Here is an 18,802-nt window from a genome sequence, read left to right as displayed (position 1 = left end):
ATACAGACAGAAAGAGACTCACTCTGTTGTCTAGGCTGCCCTCAAACTCCTGGACTCAAGTGATCCTCCTGCCTCAGCCTCCCAAGTAGCTGGGATTATAGGCTTGTGCCACAGCACTGGACATATATATATATATATATATTTATGTTTTTCTGTGCCCATGCTTACCCAAAAATATATATTTTAAAGTAACGACAATCTCCAAATTTGCATCACATACCTTCCTGACAGAGGTAAAGGGCAGAGGAGAGCAAGGCGACATCCAGCTCAAGTTTGTGCATCATTTCCGTCTCTTTTGTCTACTATTTTTCCTTCCATTTTTACCTCTTAGCTATTCTGCTTCTTGGTTGCTTCTGCCTGAGAGAGATCAGCAGGGAAAATTAAGGAAAGGAAGAAAGTTCAAGTTGCTTTCTTTTTTTAAAAGATGGAGTCTCCCTCTGTCATCCAGACTGGAGTGCAGTGGCCTGATCTCAGCTCACTGCAACCTCCACCTCCTGGGTTTGAGTGATTCTCCTGCTTCAGCCTCCTGAGTAGCTGGGATTACAGGCGGGCACCACCACGCCTGGCTAATTTTTTTTTTTTTTTTTTTTTTTGTATTTTTAGTAGAGGTGGGGTTTTGCCATGTTGGCCAGGCTGGTCTCAAACTCCTGACCTCAGGTGATCTGTCTACCTTGGCCTCCCAAAGTGCTGGGATTATAAGTGTGAGCCACCACACTTGGCCAAGTTACTTTCCACTTTCACTTGCGACAGCTTATTCCAGGTGGTAATTCACAAGGACCACGCAAAGCTGGCAATGTGCTCTATACCCTCACCTCCCACCCATTTAGAAATAAGGAAACTGCCGGGCGCGGTGGCTCACGCCTGTAATCCCAGCACTTTGGGAGGCCGAGGCGGGTGGATCACGAGGTCAAGAGATCGAGGCCATCCTGGCCAACATGGTGAAACTCCGTCTCAACTAAAAATACAAAAAAATCAGCTGGGCATGGTGGCACGTGCCTGTAATCCCAGCTACTCAGGAGGCTGAGGCAGGAGAATTGCCTGAACCCAGGAGGCGGAGGCTGCGGTGAGCCGAGATCGCGCCATTGCACTCCAGCCTGGGTAACAAGAGCGAAACTCTGTCTCAAAAAAAAAAAAAAAAAAAAAAGAAAGAAATAAGGAAACTGAGGTTCAGAGAGGGTAAGTGACTTATCCAAGGGTCACACTGTTTTGAAGGGGGCAGAGGTGGGATTTGAACCCAGAGCTCTACACCTGAAAAGTGAAAGATCTTTCTTTTATAATATATTCATAAGTGAGATACATTCCCTTCCCATCTTTTTGCCGGTTCTGGTTTTGTGTGTGTGTGTGTGTGTGTGTGTGTGTGTGTGTGTCATACACATGCATAGGTATGATAGGGATATACAGAAGTTGAACTGTTGAAGCACCTGCTTTGGTTTCTTTATGATAAAAAGTTTTCCATGTTGTTTATCATTATCATGGGCTATTGAAATTTGACACTGTTTAAATAGTGTTTAAATAGGGGCTTGCAACCAATTTATAAACCACTACTAAATTTTTAAAAGTGCTTTTTCTCTTAATAGCTAACTTTGATCACTGTAGGTTTATATTCTAAATTTGAATTTATACTTCATAGCCTAACTTTCCTTTGCTAATGATCTTACTTTAATAAGTAAGGCACATGCTAACTACTTAATAAAAAAGTTTGTTGATTAAGAGAGTGAGCAGCAAGTGAAAATATGAAATTAATATTTTTTTCTGTTTTTTTAGTAGTTTCTGTTGATCTTGTAGCTTTGCTAATGTCTTCATATTTCAAACTGTATCAATTCTGCGTTTCTCCCAGCACCCAGACATATAGCTCCAAATTGTATGTGGGTCACTGACATCACAGCAATCAACAGACTGTGGCTACTGAGTTGCTTAACTAACTATGGAAAGTGTATGAAATATTTGCAGGGGGCCTGTTTAGGATTGAAGCTCCACACTTGAATTCTCCTTCAGAGGGCAGGCTCCTGCTCCCAGTTGCTGAAATGAAGTGAGGAGCTGGCATATATGTGAGTGAGTAAACAGGACTTTAAAGCAGTCTATATTTTAGATCCCTGTAAGTAACAAATTGATAACAATATTGCACGTGTGATTAAATCATGTTTCAAGGGGAAGTTTTTCTGAAAGGAATACTTCTAGTTTCTCTACCTGCCTTATTCTTCATTAGAGGAAAATATAAGAAAGGAGACGATTAAATAGAATGAAATAACTGATAAAGAAATTAGAAAAGAAATATCAAAAACATTACCTAGGTTTTATGATAGAGCCTATATTTTAGGAACGTAATCTTACTACCCTTACCATTTTACTATGGTGCTCTGATTTGAGATGCTTCTGAGAACTCTGTGTAACTCACTGTTACAATGTTTACTCTTGATTCTTGACTCATTTTCAGTTCTTTACTATTTTCCTGATTAAACATGATGCAAGGTGACTCATAAGCTTGACTGTCAAGATGAGAAACTGAGTGGCCTTGGGTGGTGTGATGTAACAGCCCTTCTTGGAAACCTAACTCCTGAGATACAAGGAGGACTCTGAGCAAGGACCATGTCCTCCTATCTTCCCAGCCCTCAGATGATGCCAAGAAAGATCCTCTGGGCTCAGCAGGTGCCCCAGAAGCCCTTTCTAACAAGGCCCAGCCACCCTGAAAGTTGTCTGCTTGAGGATTTGGTTAATGACCTTGGTCAAGTTCTTCTAAGGGTGTCTTCTGTTGTCAGAGGAATTGTAATTCTAGCCTGCAATAGTCACTTCCATGAAGATGGATGTACTATGGATCAACTGAGAAGGCCTTGGAAGTAAAAAAAAAAAAAAAAAAAAGGGATGCGGGGCTAGTTCAATATGCCACGTTAGCAGGAGGAGTTCATTTCGGGTTTTACTTCAAAGCTAAGCAGTGCCAAGAGACTGCTGTCTTGCAGAAGGTGCATTATGTCAGTTTGGAGGTAGGACACTTATCTGCTAGTGTTCAAAAAGATGACCAGATTTCCAGAGACATCAATGGCTTCCTTTGCTAATATTACCATCTATTCCTTTGCTAATATTACCATCTGTTCTGAGTGGCTACTCAGAACAGCATACATCTTAAAAGTGAAACACTCTTAATGTGCAATATTGGCGAAAACAAACAAACATGAGCTTCCTTGGGCATTTATTATGGTCAACTGGAATTCTGCCCAAGGTTATTATTAGATATCTTCCTGCTGGTCTCCATCCAAATGTAACATCCATGTCTTGCAAATTGATACTAGTCAGGTGTATTTAGCATGGAATCAATCAATTAGTTTCTTTGATTCTTTTAAGATTGTTCTCTCACTACCCCTCCAACCCCCATTTGCCTAATGCTAAACCCTTATGGAAGAAATAAACCTAAATCAAGTATGATAGGTAGTTTGTTTTATTTTACTGATTTAGCATCTAGAAATCAAATGAGTGCATGTATATGGCCTCAATCAGGCAGTGAGGAAGATTTAAAGTATTTAGCAATGCAGACCTTTGGAAGAGAAGTGAGAGAAAACTCAGTCTCCTACCAATCCTTGCCAATCTTACCAGGTTGGTAAGATTTCATTATTATTTCATAATAATAATTATTTATGTATCCAGGTGGTTAAGAAATTCCAGACACAGCAATGCACCAGGTGCTGTGGAGAGAAATAAAAAAAGTGAATCCAAAGCCCTTGCCCCTAAAGATCATTTCCATTTAATAGAAGGTAGTAGTTTGGTTTGTGGAAGTATGCCAGGATGCTGAAATCCCTTAAGAAAGCTTTTTTGTAAGTTTGATTTTAATATATTAGACTTTCTTAAAAGCTGTATTTTATCCATTGAGCAAAAGTACTTCCCAGCAGGGAAGACTCTGTTAACCCAATCCCCAAGTTAAGACAAGTCCCTGCATTTGAAGAAAATGTTTCACTTGCTCAACCCAATACATATTTTGGGACATGGAAAGTATCAATCTAATTTTGAGCAGATCTTAAACCCCCATTGTGGGTGGCACATACTAGCCTAGAACTCTAGAACAGCTCTGCCCAGTAGAAACACAGCTTGAGCCACATGTGTAATTGAAAATTTTCAAGTGGCCACAGTTTTAAAAGTTAAAAAATGTGGCTGGGTGTGGTGGCTCTCGCCTGTAATCCCAGCACTTTGGGAGGCTGAGGTGAGCAGATCACGAGGTCAAGAGATCAAGACCATCCTGGCCAACGTGGTGAAACCCCATCTCTACTAAAAATAAAAAAATTAGCAGGGCATGGTGGCACACACCTGTAGTCCCAGCTACTCAGGAGGCTGAGGCAGGAGAATCACTTGAACCTGGGAGACGGAGGTTGCAGTGAGCCAAGATCGTGCCACTGCACTCCAACCTCGTGACAGAGTGAGACTCCATCTCAAAAAAAAAAGTTAAAAAAAGGTGAAATAGCTATTTATGTATCCAAAATATTATGTCAGCATGCAATATGAAAATTATTAATGAGATCTTACATTATTTTCTTCATACTAAGTCTGAAATCCAATATGTATATTGTGTTTGCAACATATCTCAATTTGGACTAGCTAATTTCAAGTGCTCTGGCTACATGTGGCTTTAGAGGGAGCTTAGACACCTGCCCAGCTCTGTTAGGACCAGTTCTGAGGACCTGCAAGGATCAACACTTTTCACGTTGCACAGTCCACATATACATATATGTAGTCATAACTAAAACTGAGCATCACTTTTCCTTACTTCATGTTTTACGCTCTCATACTTTCTGTGCTATTCTCTTATTCTATTTCAGTTAAGAGACTGTCGCAGTAATCTAGATGAGAGTTAATAAGTCTGAAGTTACAGAAGGACAGTGGGAAAGGATAGAACTAGATGGATATGGGAGATACTAAAGAGGTAAATACCCCAGGATTTGATAACTAAGTCTGAGCATGGGGTAAGTTCAATGAAAGATTAAGGGGCCAGGTGTGATGGCTCACGCCTGTAATCCCAGCACTTTGGGAGGCAAGGCAGGCGGATCACTTGAGGTCAGGAGTTAGAAACTAGCTTGGGCCACATGAGGAAATCCCGTCTCTACTAAAAATACAAAAATTAGCTGGGCATGGTGGTGTGCTCCTATAATCCCAGCTACTTGGGAGGCTGAGGTAGGAGAATCACTTGAACTCGGGAGGTGGAGTTTGCAGTGAGCCGAGAATGTGCCACTGCACTGCAGTCTGGGTGACAGAGTGAGACTCTGTCTCAAAAAAAAAAAAAAAAAAAAAAAAAAAAAAAATCAAGGAAAGCACAGTTTTCTGCCTCCAGCTAGTGAGTGCTGTCATTGAGATGGGTGCACCAGGGAAGTAGAATTTGTGAGAGTTATGTCTGAGGTGCCATGGGGACTTCCACTTGGAGGTTTCTAGTTCATGTTTGGTTGGGGAACTCAGGAAAGACTTCTAAGCTGGAGATGTAGATCTGGGAGAAAGCCTGGAGGAGATGAAAGTGAAATTGGGGCAGTGAAATGGATGAGAGTGAAATTGAGTCAGTTTCTGGACTGAGAAGGAAGTGGATGGAAATTGTTGCGTAGGAAGAGTGCTCAGGGTAATCCCACTACAGGGCTAATTTTAGAAAGTAACTGACCCTGAGCCATCCTATCAGTCTCTTAGAGGGGGAAAATAGAAGAGCTGTAATTAAAACTATTAGAATCCTCCTTCTATTCATCTGCCTCTACATGAAATCTGGTTAAGCTAATGTAATTTATCCCAGAATATTCCCAGGTTGGAACCCTAAGGAAGACTACTTAAAGAGCCAATAGAAGAAGGATCATGAAAAGAAGACAGAGAGGTATTTCTCAAATAGCTGGGAGATCAAGGGACTAAAGGCAGGATAAGTTTCATGGAGTGAATCTCCAATAGAACCAAATGTAATAGAGAGATCAAATGAGATAAAAAGGAAAAGTTCCCTTTGGATTTAGAAAGAAGAGGTCATTGGTGATGTTTCAGTGAAGAGGTGAGAGCAGAGACTAGATGGCAGTAGATTGAGGAGCTTCTAGGTGGTAGGGAAGTGGAAGCTTGACTGACAGAGGAGGCACATAGAATGTATAGTACCCAGAGGTAGATAAATCAGGGTTTAGGGTTACTAGAGACTAGCTTTTCCCCTTCTTTCTTTTGTTCCTTCCATCTTCCCTCCCTTCATTTTTCTTTCCTTTTATTTTTCATTCCTTTCATCCATCCAAGATGTCAAATCTTTTGGTTGGCTCATTCTTTTAAGATGGTAGCAACTGGTGCCTAAATATAAATGGAAAAGAGCTGGTGGGAGAGAAAAAGGGTAAAGATGATGGGGACAACCGATGAAAGGAATGTCTCTTAGGCTGGACAGGTTGGGCTCCAGTGCACAAGTGGAAGGATTGGCTTCAGGGAGGAAAAAAGACACCTCTCCCACTGTGTTGGTAAGGAAACTGGCAAGCATGGTTTGGGTAAGAATAAGTTATAAGAGGAAGGGTACTGAAAGTTGAAGGCCTCTCTATCTGATAGCCTCTGTTTTTCATTTGTGAAGGTAGAAGCAAAATCATGATGGCTTATTTCTGGCTGGTGCAGAAGTATAATTCTGGGAGAGCCTGGGTAGTTGGGTCTAGCCTCAGGATATGTCTTCTCCTGAGTCCTCTAGGCTGTGGATAGGGAGAAGTGGAAAGGCTGGGTTGGTGATGAGAGAAAATGGATCTGCCCCCTTGTGGCCTTTGGGGCTCCACACCAATGCTCATCCAGCCAAATCTAGATCTGGCCAGGCAGAGCGGAACTAGCCTATAGTGAAATGGCAGGGGGCTGGTAAGACAAATATGCTAAAGCCTGGTCTCAACCTGCTGGCGCCCACAGTCTTGTTCCAGTGTCAGTTTTGCCATGGAATTATTGTGTGCACTTAAGCAAATCACTTTCCTCTCTGGGCCGCATTCTGTCAGCCACAATGGGTTGGATAGATCCTTAGACTGTGATTCTAGCTTTCATTGCCTTGGAAGTTGGTCTACTGCAGTGTGTTCTGTTTGAGCTCATACTTCTATCAAAAATCAGGACTACCCCATTCCTCACCTCCTGTTGCTTTTATACATTTGGGGTAAAAACAGGTTGCATGATTTTATGGTAAGACATGCTGGCTAAATATGAATAACAAATGTTTACAAGCACTTTGGAATTTGACGTTGATGTTATACAAAACACTTCCGTTGTCTTCTGATTTATTCTTCAGATGCTTCCTCAGGAAGGTTGAACACATTCCTAATCATATACGGAATGTTCTTTTCATTGTTAAGAGAAACTGCATTGAATCTCTTCTTAATGTGAACAGTAGCCTCCTAATTTATCTATTTCATAATACAGAAGTTTGAAACATTGGGCTTTCTTTGAGGCATGGCAGTATCGCATTAAACTGTAGGGGCCTTTCTTAACCAATGCTATCCATCTAAGCTTGCTACTTGGGGTCAAAGTCCAGCAACGGGTCAGGCCATTGTCCCAAAACTCTTGCATCTTTAGTTGGTGCCCACACAAAGCTTCTTAGTAACCGCTAGGGAAATAAAAGTAGAAAAAGAGTTATTCCATCAGATCACCGGGGGGAAGAATGAAAAGGAAAAAGCAAGGAAGGTAGAAACAAACTAAGTCATTGCAAGCTAGGCCTATTTTCTTCCAATAATCTCCCAGGTAACAGCCTCTACCTTGCTAGGATCTGATTACCCGTTGCTGGGCTCAGACCATAGCATTATTGTTTTAACATTCCTACCTTCCTCTTTATCCCAGCGTGAACCAGGTTGTATGGGAGCCTGGGAAGCTGACCTTGCTTGGGGATAAAGAGACAGTTTAGTACTCAATGATCTTGAAGGCAGACTTGAAAACACAGTGATTAGAAAATAAAGCAATGAGCCCTGGTAGTGTGCACCTGTGTAATAATGTGCAGGGCCACACGGGGCTAGCCTATTGAGCAGAATTCATTTTCATATAATCTCCTCCCTCCCGTCAAAGTCTTTGACTTGGTGTTTTTGTTTTCTACTCAGTAATTCGTGCATGCTGAACCTGACATCAGTATAAAAGGATGCTGAGGGTTATTTAAACTGTCATTTAAGAAAAATAACAACAACGATGATAAGTGAATAGAAACATCATGCGTGATGTGTACAGCCTATTGCCAACCAAATGATGTTGAAAGCCCGTTTCTGGTACATGCGGGCTTCTGTGTTTCATCTCTAGTGTGCCTAATATTGACTGTAGGCACAGTCGCATAATAATAAATTCTATTGTGTCTCCAAATTGTTCAGTTATAAGGTAATTGTTCTATATGGGATTTGAGGCTAGTGGTCTCACTCCTTTCTCTCCTTGGGCAAGTCAGGGAATGGAACAACCATTCACAGTACACACTGTATTGGGCACCGTGTTGAATACTCTATATGTATTATCTCATTTAACCAGACTGCAGACCCATGAAATAAGCATTACTATTCCTCATAAGTAAGGAAATAATCAATTTCCCAAAGATCTCTCTCTCTCCATATATATATATACTGAGAATTGTCTTGTCCTGTCACCCAGGCTGGAGTGCAGTGGTGTGATCTTAGCTCACTGGAACCTCTGCCTCCCAGGTTCAAGCAATTCTCCTGCCTCAGCCTCCAGGGTAGCTGAGATTACATGTGCCCACCACCACGCCTGGCTAATTTTTGTATTTTTTTTTTAGTAGAGATGGGATTTCACCATGTTGGCCAGGATGGTCTTGAACTCCTGACCTCAAGTGATCCACTTGCCTTGGCCTCCCAAAGTGCTAGGATTACAGGCGTGAGTCACTGCGCCTGGCCCCAAAGATCAAATATTAACTGATTAAGCTGGGAGTTGAAATTAGGTTTGTCTGACTTCTAAAGCCCCCTATTTCCATGACACATAGTTCTCAAAGCTCAGTGAGTAAACAATTGTCTGCTCAAGCTCCCAGGTGATTTGTAAGCAAGATGTGCTTAGATGCACTTTGAGAGATGCTTTATTTAGCCTTCCCGCTCATATCTTCTGTATTTGGGAACAGGAGTAGAAATAAATCAGATATCTATGTTCTTTGTAGTAAAACTAGAACTTCAAAGTAAATATTTTGACCCAGCAGTTCCATTCCTAAGAAATTTGTACATATGGCCACCAAAAAAACTAGTGTTAGGATGTTCTTAGCAGTGTTATTCATAATAACCCCAAACTGGAAACTACTCAAATGCCCAGCAGAAGCAGAATAGATAAAGAAATCATAGTATATTCATACAATTTAATGCTGGAGAGCAGTGAGGTTGAAGAATCTACAACTACATGCAGGAATAGGGATGAATCTCACAAATGTAACATTAAATGAAAGAAGCCAGATACAAAATAATAGGTACCACATGATTTCATTTCATAAAATATAAAGTAAAATAGGCAAAACTCACCATTGATATTAGAAATCAGCACAGTGACAGAAGCATGGGATGAATGCTGAAAGTATTAGATTACTTGATGTGTGTGCTGTGTGTACTCAGTTTATGAAATCCATTGAGCCACACTTAGGATATGAGAACTTTTTTTTTTTTTTTTTTTGAGACAGAGTCTTGCTCTGTTACCTAGACTGGAGTGAAGTGGTGTGATCTTGGCTCACTGCAACCTCTGCCTCCCAGGTTTGAGCGATTCTTCTACCTCAGCCTCCCGAGTAGCTTGGATTACAGGCATCTGCCACCATACCCAGCTAATTTTCGTATTTTTAGTAGAGACCGGGTTTCATCATGTTGCCCAGGCTGGTCTCGAAGTCCTGACCTCAGGTGATACACCTGCCTCGGCCTCCCAAAGTGCTGGGATCGCAGGCATGAGCCACCTTGCCCGGCTGATATGTATACTTTGCTATTTGTATATTATTATTTAGTACAAAGTTTAAAGATATTATTATTCACAATAATGAAGAAAGGGAACACTCTATAACATATTTCCCATTTCCAAATAATTCTGGTGATCTAATAGATAACACTGGAAGGAATGGCATCACATCCTACTTAACAACTGTAGCTCTTGGCCTGCTAACAGAGCTTCAAAGTGCTCAGCCCTTCCAGGGGCCAGTATATCCAGCCCCAAAGAGAGCCTAGGTGAGCCCTTGAACGAAACACATTATTTCTAGGACCAGTCCAGCACTAGTCAGGTAATCTGTGAATTAAAATCCATGGTCCCCAATTGTGTAACTATGCCTGGCCTCACAGTCGGATAGGTTGTGGACTGAGAAGGAAACGGATGGAAATGGAAGAAGGAAATGGCACTGGTTAGGTAGCAAGAGTACCTCAGAATAATCCTGCTACAGGGTGAATTCTAGAAAATAGCTGACCCAGAGCCTTTACATCAGGATGTGGGGTGGGGGTGGGGGGGTGGAAATAGAAGAGCTGTAATTAAAGCTGTGAGAATCCCTCCCTTTATCTGCTTATTGCTGCAGTAAATCTGGTTACATTAATCTACTTTACCCCACAGTCTTCCAGGATGGAACCCCAAGGAACAACATTTAGAGATCCAATAGACAAAGAGTCAGGAAAAGAAGACAGACAGGTACTTCTCAAATAGGTGGGAGATCAGAGATCCAAGGGCAAAGCAATCACCTTACTGGTCATTACAGTTTTCTTGTAAAATATTGTTTTTGTCAAAGAAATCATCTCCTTTGCAGAAAATATCATCTTTGGAACATCTTTCCTTTAGTGACTCAGAAAAAAAGAGGTTTTATTATTGAAATAGAATCTAGCAAATACCTCAAGCTGAGACATGTTAGAAATATCTGTACTTCTATCCAAGTGTATTGCAAACCTCCCACACTGCATAATTTGTTCTAATGCTTGTTTCTTCCAATCTTCAACAATGTTTTCTATATGTCTTCTAAATATATTTGCTGACAAAGGAATGCATTTTAGTTTGACATCAGTTTTTTTTTTTTTTTTGTCTCTACACGTTAGAGCAGCTAGTTTTACTGTGGCATGAAGAACAGATGATTTTGCAGAGGTATGAGACTTTTGTTTTTTTCTCTGTTGAATTATGGAAACTCAAAAAGCCTTCTAAACATTTATCTTTTCATGTAACAGTATTTTGTGACATACTGGATTGAGTATCACATGACTCAAAACATTAAAACATTAAACATGAAAAAAATCATCGAGGTTTGTCTTCATGTTCTAGATGCTTCATTTAAAAAATATGTTAATTATAGTAACTTCATACCATCATTAGCTAATATCTCAAGGTGAGGTTTAACGCTAATGGTAGCAGATATTTCTAATAGTCTTCTGTGCGATAATTTTCAATTCAGCTATCTTCGTGTCAGATCACATTGGGTTATTGATGTTCGTACCTGATAATGTAGTGGCTGCAGAACTTATACAGGGAGTAGAAGGGTCAGCTCTGCCATTTTCTTGTTACTCACTTGTGCTTGCATTATCTTTGCTTTCCCATTTCATTGCAGGAAATGTTTTAAGCTACCTGCTGATCTTACGTGCATTGATTTAGTTAAAACTAGATAATGTAATCCACAAATACCTTTATCTAGGCTCAGGTGAACTGCAGTATATTGCAATAAGCTGAAAGCAAATGAAAAAAATGCCAGGCGATGCAAGCCACCCAACTTTCACGTTCCCTTTAGGATACCCATGTATTTGATGTTGACAGAGATGGGGCATCAGTGTAAATCCATATCTTAGAATTAGAAGGCCAGGTGTCATGGCTCATGCCTGTAATCCCAACACTGGGATGCTGAGGTGGAAGCATTGTTTGAGCCTAGGAGTTTCAGACCATCCTGGGCAACATAGTAAGACACTATCTCTACAAAATTATTTTTTTTATATTAGATGAGCACGGTGGTATGTGCCTGTAGTCCTAGGAGGCTGTTGCAGGAGGATTGCTTGTGCTTAGGAGTTGGAAGCCACAGTGAGCGGTGATTGTGCCACTGCACTCCGACTTGGGTGACAGAGTAAGATCCTGTCTCCAAACAAACAAAAATAGATATTTTTCTTGGTTTTTGTGAAGCTTTTTCTTTTCTTATTTTTTGACATGAAAAATAAATACATATACATTATCAAGAGGTTCTTGGAAACTGTTAACTCTAAGCAAAAGGATGTAGAATGAAACCGATTTTACCATAGGCTAATTTATATAAATAAGAGTTAAGTTCCTGTGGCATATTTCTGGCCACAAAAAGTCACCAAACTTCTTTTTTAAATTTTTTATTGATTACATTATATTTGTTTTATTTGTTTTTTTTTGAGACGAAGTCTCGCTCTGTCACCCAGGCTGGAGTGCAATGGTATGATCTCAGCTCAGTGCAATCTTCACCTCCTGGGTTCAAGAGATTCTCTCACCTCAGTCTCCAGAGTAGCTGGGCCTACAGGCACATGCCACCATGCCTAGCTAATTTTTGTATTTTTCAGTAGAGATGGGGTTTACCATGTTGGCCAGGCAGGTCTCAAACTCCTGACTTCAAGTGATTTACCCTCCTCGGCCTCCCAAAGTGCTGGGCTTACAGGTGTGAGCCACCGCACCTGGCCTTATTACATTATATTTGTACATACTTATGGGGTACATGTGAAATTTTGTTACATGCATACATAGAATGTGTAATGATCAAGTCAGGGTACCTAGGGTGTCCACCATCTTGAGTATTTATCATTTCTATGTATTAAGAACATTTCAAATCTTCTTTTCTAACTTTTTTTTTTTTGAGACAGAGTCTCACCCTGTTGCCCAGGCTGGAGTGCAGTGGTACGATCTCGGCTCAGTGCAACCTACACCTCGCAGGTTCAAGCGATTCTCTTGCCTCAGACTCCTGAGTAGCTGGGATTACAGATGTGTGCCACCACACCAGGCTAATTTTTGTATTTTTAGTAGATACAGGATTTCACCATGTTGGGCAGGCTAGTCTCGAACTCCTGACCTCAGGTGATCCACCCCCCCTTGGCTTCCCAAGGCGGTGGAATTACAAGTGTGAGCCACCGGGCCTGGCCACTTTTCAAGCTATTTTGAAATATATAATACATTGTTGTTAACTATAATCACCCTACTCTGCTATCAAATGTTAGAACTTATTCCTTCTATCTAACTGTATGTTTGTACCTAGTAACCAACCTCTCTTCATCCCCAACCCCGCTCACCCACACACCCTTCCCAGCCACTATCTCAATGATGGTGGTATCTATCATTCCATTCTCTACCTCCATAAGATCAACTTGTTTAGTTCCCACATGTGAGTGAGAACATGCAATATTTGTCTTTCTGTACGTGGCTTAAGTGGCTCTGAAAAGAGCCTTTGGTTTTTGAAAGTAGAAGTTATTCACTTGGAGCTGGTATACTTGGTGAGAGCCTTGGTATTCTCAGACACAGTGTGCTTGGCCATCCTCCCTAGGCAGCAGGCACAAGCTGTATGGCTCTGCCTGGAGGTGATTGTCAAGTACTTGTAATGTGTCAGGAATGATGTACCTGAAGATATTGACAAATGAGTTCATGATCTTCATGGCTTTCAATGAGATGCCAGAGTTGGGATGGACCTGCTTCAGTACCTTGTAAATGTATATACAGTAGCTTTCCTTGTGGCTATGCTTGTGATTCTTGCCATCCTTCTTCTGACTCTTGGTCACACCGCCTTCTTGGCGTCCTTCTTTGGAGCAGAAACAGTGTTGGCTGGTTCAGGCATGTCACCACAAATCAATAACTATACTGAGAAAGAAGCTACTTCACCACCACACTTCTAAATAAAGACCAAAACACTCCTAGTATCATTCAACATTGAAATACATGTGAGCTATATATACATTTTTAAAAGACTAATAAAAACAAGATAATTATTTACCAGCTTATTCCAGTTCAGGGTAGTGGGTGACTAGGGCCTATTGTGGCACCTCAGGGCACCTGGTTGGAACCAGACCTGGACAGGACACCATCTCATTGCAGGGCACACTCACAAATATACCACACTTACAACACTGGGACAATTTTTTTTTTGAGACTGAGTCTCACTCTGTTGCCCAGACTGGAGTGGTGCAATCCCAGCTCACTGCAACCTTCCCTTCCCGGGTTCAGGCAATTCTCCTGACTCAGCCTCCTGAATAGCTGGGATTACAGGTGTTCGCCACCATGCCCAGCTAATTTTTGTATTTTTAGTAGAGACAGAGTTTCACCATGTTGGCCAGGCTGGTCTCGAACTCCTGACCTCAGGTGATTCACCTGCCTCGGCCTCCCAAAGTTCTAGAATTACAGGCATGAGCCATTGTGCCCAGCCCACACTAGGACAACTTAAAGACACTAATGAACCTGATGTGTACATTTTTGCGATGTGGGAGGAAAACAGAGTACCCAGAGAAAACCCACACAGACATAGGGAGAATATGAAAATCCCACACAGACAATGGCCTTGACCCATAACCAAAATATTTTTTTTTCTCATCAACATTATAATGAAAGGACATTGAACAAAATGACATTATTGGAGGATCTGCAGTATAAACACAAGCGTCGCTGTCTAATGGATTGTCTTGAGCATCCCACATTAGAAAACATTGGTCTAGGTATTCTAAGTCTTACCCTTGGATCCAGCCAGCAGGGAGAAAGAACTGTATTTTCAGACTGTACGTTCATTTGGCCCCTTGAAGAAAATCCTTTTCGGAACTGCTTTTTGGTGCTGGGGCTCTGCCTTGCATGGAAGGCACTATGGAGACAAACATGAAAAAACAAGACTGTCTCTACCAGGAGGCTGTTGTTGAGTGTGTCAGTACCGATGTCACCACAGCATCACCCAGCATGGCCTTTAAGGTAGCACCACGGGAGGAATTTCTCTCAGAACTCAGCATCAGGAGAACGCTGTGCTTTTCCTCAATAGCTATTTTGCTTTGCGTTTAAGGACAATATTAACTTTGTTTCTTTGCTGTGACTCTGCTGGGAGCTTAAAGCCATTACAAAATGGCTTTAAGTCTTACCTTTTTGAAATGTAGAGGACTGTGATATGCATTTCTTTGGGGCTCATTTGACCCCAACCTTGAAAAAAACAAATATATTTCTCCTCCTCACCCCAGATCTTGCAGCTATTATTTTAAACTTTCAAATTTTACTTTTTAAGTCACCTCAAGTCCTTTGAGGAAGGAGGTGGGATATGAATATGATATAAGATTGTTATTGATGTCACTATAAACTCCTTAAGTTCAACTGCCTAAGAAAGAAATTATTTAGAGCGTGGAATTTTTATCTTTAGGTAAAGATTGTTTTCTATTGTTAATAGCATGTATGCATTTCATGAGTCTAAGAGGCTATTCATTGTAAGTTGCACTTCCATTTCAAAAGCGCTACAATGCAAAAAAATGGCCAACATTGATTTTAAGATAATATCTTTTGTAAGATCCCTCCTACTCTCAGAGACGTTAAAATGTGGGGAGAAATGTATATTTTAGAATCAATGAAATGTGGTTTTACTTATAGTACTATGAGTCTTCTTGCTATTTGAAATTCACTCACTGCTGTGAGGTTGGAAAGGGGCCACATGAGATGGAGTTATGTTTTATGAGTGGTCAGTGTTTTAAGGAGGCCTGTATCCCTAGGGCATAATAAAAATTCTGATCTCTGATCACCAGAAGGGCAGCATGTACTAGGCTGACCTAGATACGAGTGTTCAGGCACTGGTTTACTGGTTTAAAAAAATGAACTTTTTATGTGGAAACTCTAAATAAAGTCTGAAAATGTGTGTTTTGTTTTTTGTTTATTTTTTGAGACAGCATCTCACTCTGTCACCCCGGCTGGAGTGCAGTGGCATGCAATCACAGCTCATTGCAGACTTGTCCTCCCAGGACCAAGCGATTCTCCCACCTCAGCCTCCAGAGCAGCTGGGACTACAGGCGTGCTCCACCATGTCCGGCTAATTTTTCATATTTGGTGGGTTTTGCCATGTTGCCCAGGCTGCTCTCGAACTCCTGAACTCAGGTGATCTGCCTGCCTCTGCCTCACAATCAGCTGGGATTACAAGTGTGAGCTACTGTGCCCAGCCTGGAAAATGTGTTTTTAAAAGATATTTAAGATAATTTTTAAACTGTGCTTTTGTTTTGCTTTTAACCAACTTCAAAATACTTATTCTCAACAGTAGAAAAGTGGGCAAAGGAGAGATTATTCTCTGAGGAAAATACAAATGGCTAATAAACATTTGAAAAATGTTCAATCTTTTTGTAATCAAAATAATGCAAATTGAAGCAGCATGATACCGTTTTTTGGTCTATAAAATTGACAAAGATAATACTCAATGCCAGTGAGATGGCAGCAAGATAGGTGCTTTCATACATTGTAATGTGAGTAAAAATGATACAGCTTTTGTAGGAGGTAATTTACCAATACATGTTGAAATGTTCTTCAAATATTTATCTTTAAAATGTTCATACCCCTGATCTAAGTAATTCAGTCTCTAGGCATCTATCATAAGGAAATTATCAGAGGTTCAGAATCATGTTTAGAATGTTATTTATATTAGTAAAATATAAATCATTTAATATTCAATGATAGAGAAGTATTTAAATTAAGGCTCTTTTTCAGTGAAATATTTTACAGCTATCAAAATTAGTGAGGTTGAAAACTAATTAACATGATAAGATAATCATAATATGTGGAGTGAAAAAAACTGTCTATCCAACAAGATTCCAAAGTTGTTAATATGTATATGTGACATACCAGAAAGCCTGAAATGAAATATAGAAAAAGTGAACTATGGTTGTCTCTGGGAAGTAGGAAAAACTATTGGTGACTTTTGTTTTCCTCTCTTAACTTTCCTAAATTTTCTATAATATATATTATGATGATAAGAAAAAGCTATGAAAGATGAACAAATGTATTTATTTTATTGAGTTTAAATCCTGTATTTGTCTTTATCAATAATCATTCTCTCTCCTGTGACTTTAAATTCCTCCATTCAACAAATATTTAGGGACCTTCTATATGCCAGGTACTGCTCTGGAGAATAGGGATACAGCAATGAGTAGACAGACCAAGTCCTTGCTTTCTTAGAGCTTCCCTAATAGCAGGGAGAGACTGAGCGGAAATATACTATGTTTCCTTATCTGATGACCTGGACCTCTCTTCTACCTGCATCCATGCCCTTAGCTGAATGAGTGAATCTAGTCTAATGGCTTTATATATCATATACTCTGTCAGTTTCTAAACCTCCAGCTCTAGCTTAGTCCTTTCTTCCAAACACTAGACTTGTACATCCAACTGTCTACCTGACATCTCCACTTGGAGATCTCACAGGTGTGGCAAACAGAATCTGTGAAAATGGAATTGTTACTTTCCCCATCCTTGTTGTCCTTTCCACCCCCAGACCTACTTTTTCAGTGTTTTTCCTGTCCTAGAAAATGGCAATGCCATCTTTCCAGGTCTTCAGGCCAGTAACTTTGGAATTATCCTAACTCCTCCCATTCTTTCACATCCTACATCCAATCTATTTCAGGTGTTATATATCCAAAATCTGTCCAGAATCTCACCACTTCTTACCACCTCCACTGCTTTCACCCTGACCCCTGCCTCTGTCTTCTTTTGCCTATTATACCAGACCCCTTGGTGGCTTTCTTATTTCTACCTTTGACCTCTTACAGTTTATTCTCAACATGTTAGCCAGGTGGTCCTGTTAAAGCTAAGCCAGATCATTGTCATGCCTTGTTCAAAACGCTTTGATGCCCAGCACTTTGGGAAGCCGAGGTGGGTGGATCACCTGAGGTCAGGGTCAGCATGGCGAAACCCTGTCTCTACTAAAAATATAAAAATTAGCCAGGTGTGGTGGCGCATGCCTGTAGTCCCAGCTAGTTGGGAGGCTGGGTCAGGAGAATCGCTTGAACCTGGGAGGCGGAGGTTGTAGTGAGCCAAGACTGTGCCACTGCACTCCAGCCTGGGTAACAGAGTGAGACTCCACCTCAAAAACAAAACACAACGAAACAATGCTCTGATGACCCTCATCTCCCTAGAGTGAAAGCCAGTCTTTACAGCGTCCTAAAAGGCTCACGCAACTGGGTGCCTCCCATCTCCTTTCTTCCTGCCTTACCTCTGACTACACCTTTTCTTTTTTGCTTGCTTCCTCCAAGCATACTGTCCTTCTAGTTATTCCTGGAAGAAGCCAGGCATGTTCCTGTCTCATGGCCTTTGCCCTAGCTGTTTTCTCTGCCTGGAATGTTCTTTCTCCACGTGGCTTACTTGATCCTTTATATATTGACACATGCATCAACTTCTCTGACTATCGTATTTACAGCTATACCCCCAACACTCCCTATTCCCTTTCCTTGCCTTATTTTTTTCTGTAGCACTTAATCACCCTTTAACTAAACTACTACTATTTTATGTTCTTTTTTGTTGCTTGTTTATTATCTTTAAGTGTTATGAGGGCAAAATTTTTTGTTTTGTTTTGTTCCCTGATGTTTTGTTCAGAAGCCAGAACAATGCCTGGCACACAGGAAGGATTCAAACAGTGTTTGTTGGATTTCGGAAAATGAATTATGGGTAGATACTATGAAAGTAATTGGCCGGGTGCGGTGGCTCATGCCTGTAATTCCAGCACTTTGGGAGGCTGAGGCAGGTGGATCGCAAGGTCAGGAGATCTAGACCATCCCGGCTATCAAGGTGAAACCCTGTCTCTACTAAAAATACAAAAAATTAGGCGGATGTGGTGGCGGGCACCTACAGTCCCAGCTACTTGGGAGGTTGAGGCAGGAGAATCTCTTGAATCCCCGGGAGGCGGAGGTTGCAGTGATACAAGATCGCACCACTGCACTCCAGCCTGGGCCACAGAGCAAGACTTCATCTCAAA

The 18,802-nt window shown here is 41.0% G+C and overlaps 1 protein-coding gene across 4 annotated transcripts in view; it reads left to right on the top strand.

The window, feature by feature from the left end:
• Positions 1-18,802, top strand: part of PCYT1B (phosphate cytidylyltransferase 1, choline, beta) — a 102,666-nt gene that overhangs the window by 24,877 nt on the left and 58,987 nt on the right. Inside the window, exon 2 of one of the 4 annotated variants that reach the window (XM_032286155.1) lies at positions 10,477-10,551. The exons of the other annotated variants lie outside the window; for them this stretch is intronic. Coding sequence (XP_032142046.1) covers positions 10,477-10,551 — 75 coding nt within the window. The remainder of the gene's footprint in view (positions 1-10,476; positions 10,552-18,802) is intronic. 4 annotated transcript variants of the gene reach the window in all.

This window comes from Sapajus apella, unplaced genomic scaffold, assembly GCF_009761245.1.
Source record: "Sapajus apella isolate SASKATOON/1434 unplaced genomic scaffold, GSC_monkey_1.0 scaffold17, whole genome shotgun sequence".
Taxonomy (NCBI): Eukaryota; Metazoa; Chordata; class Mammalia; order Primates; family Cebidae; genus Sapajus; species Sapajus apella.
Note: the sequence above shows the minus strand (reverse complement) of the source record. Positions and strands in the feature narration are given on the sequence as shown.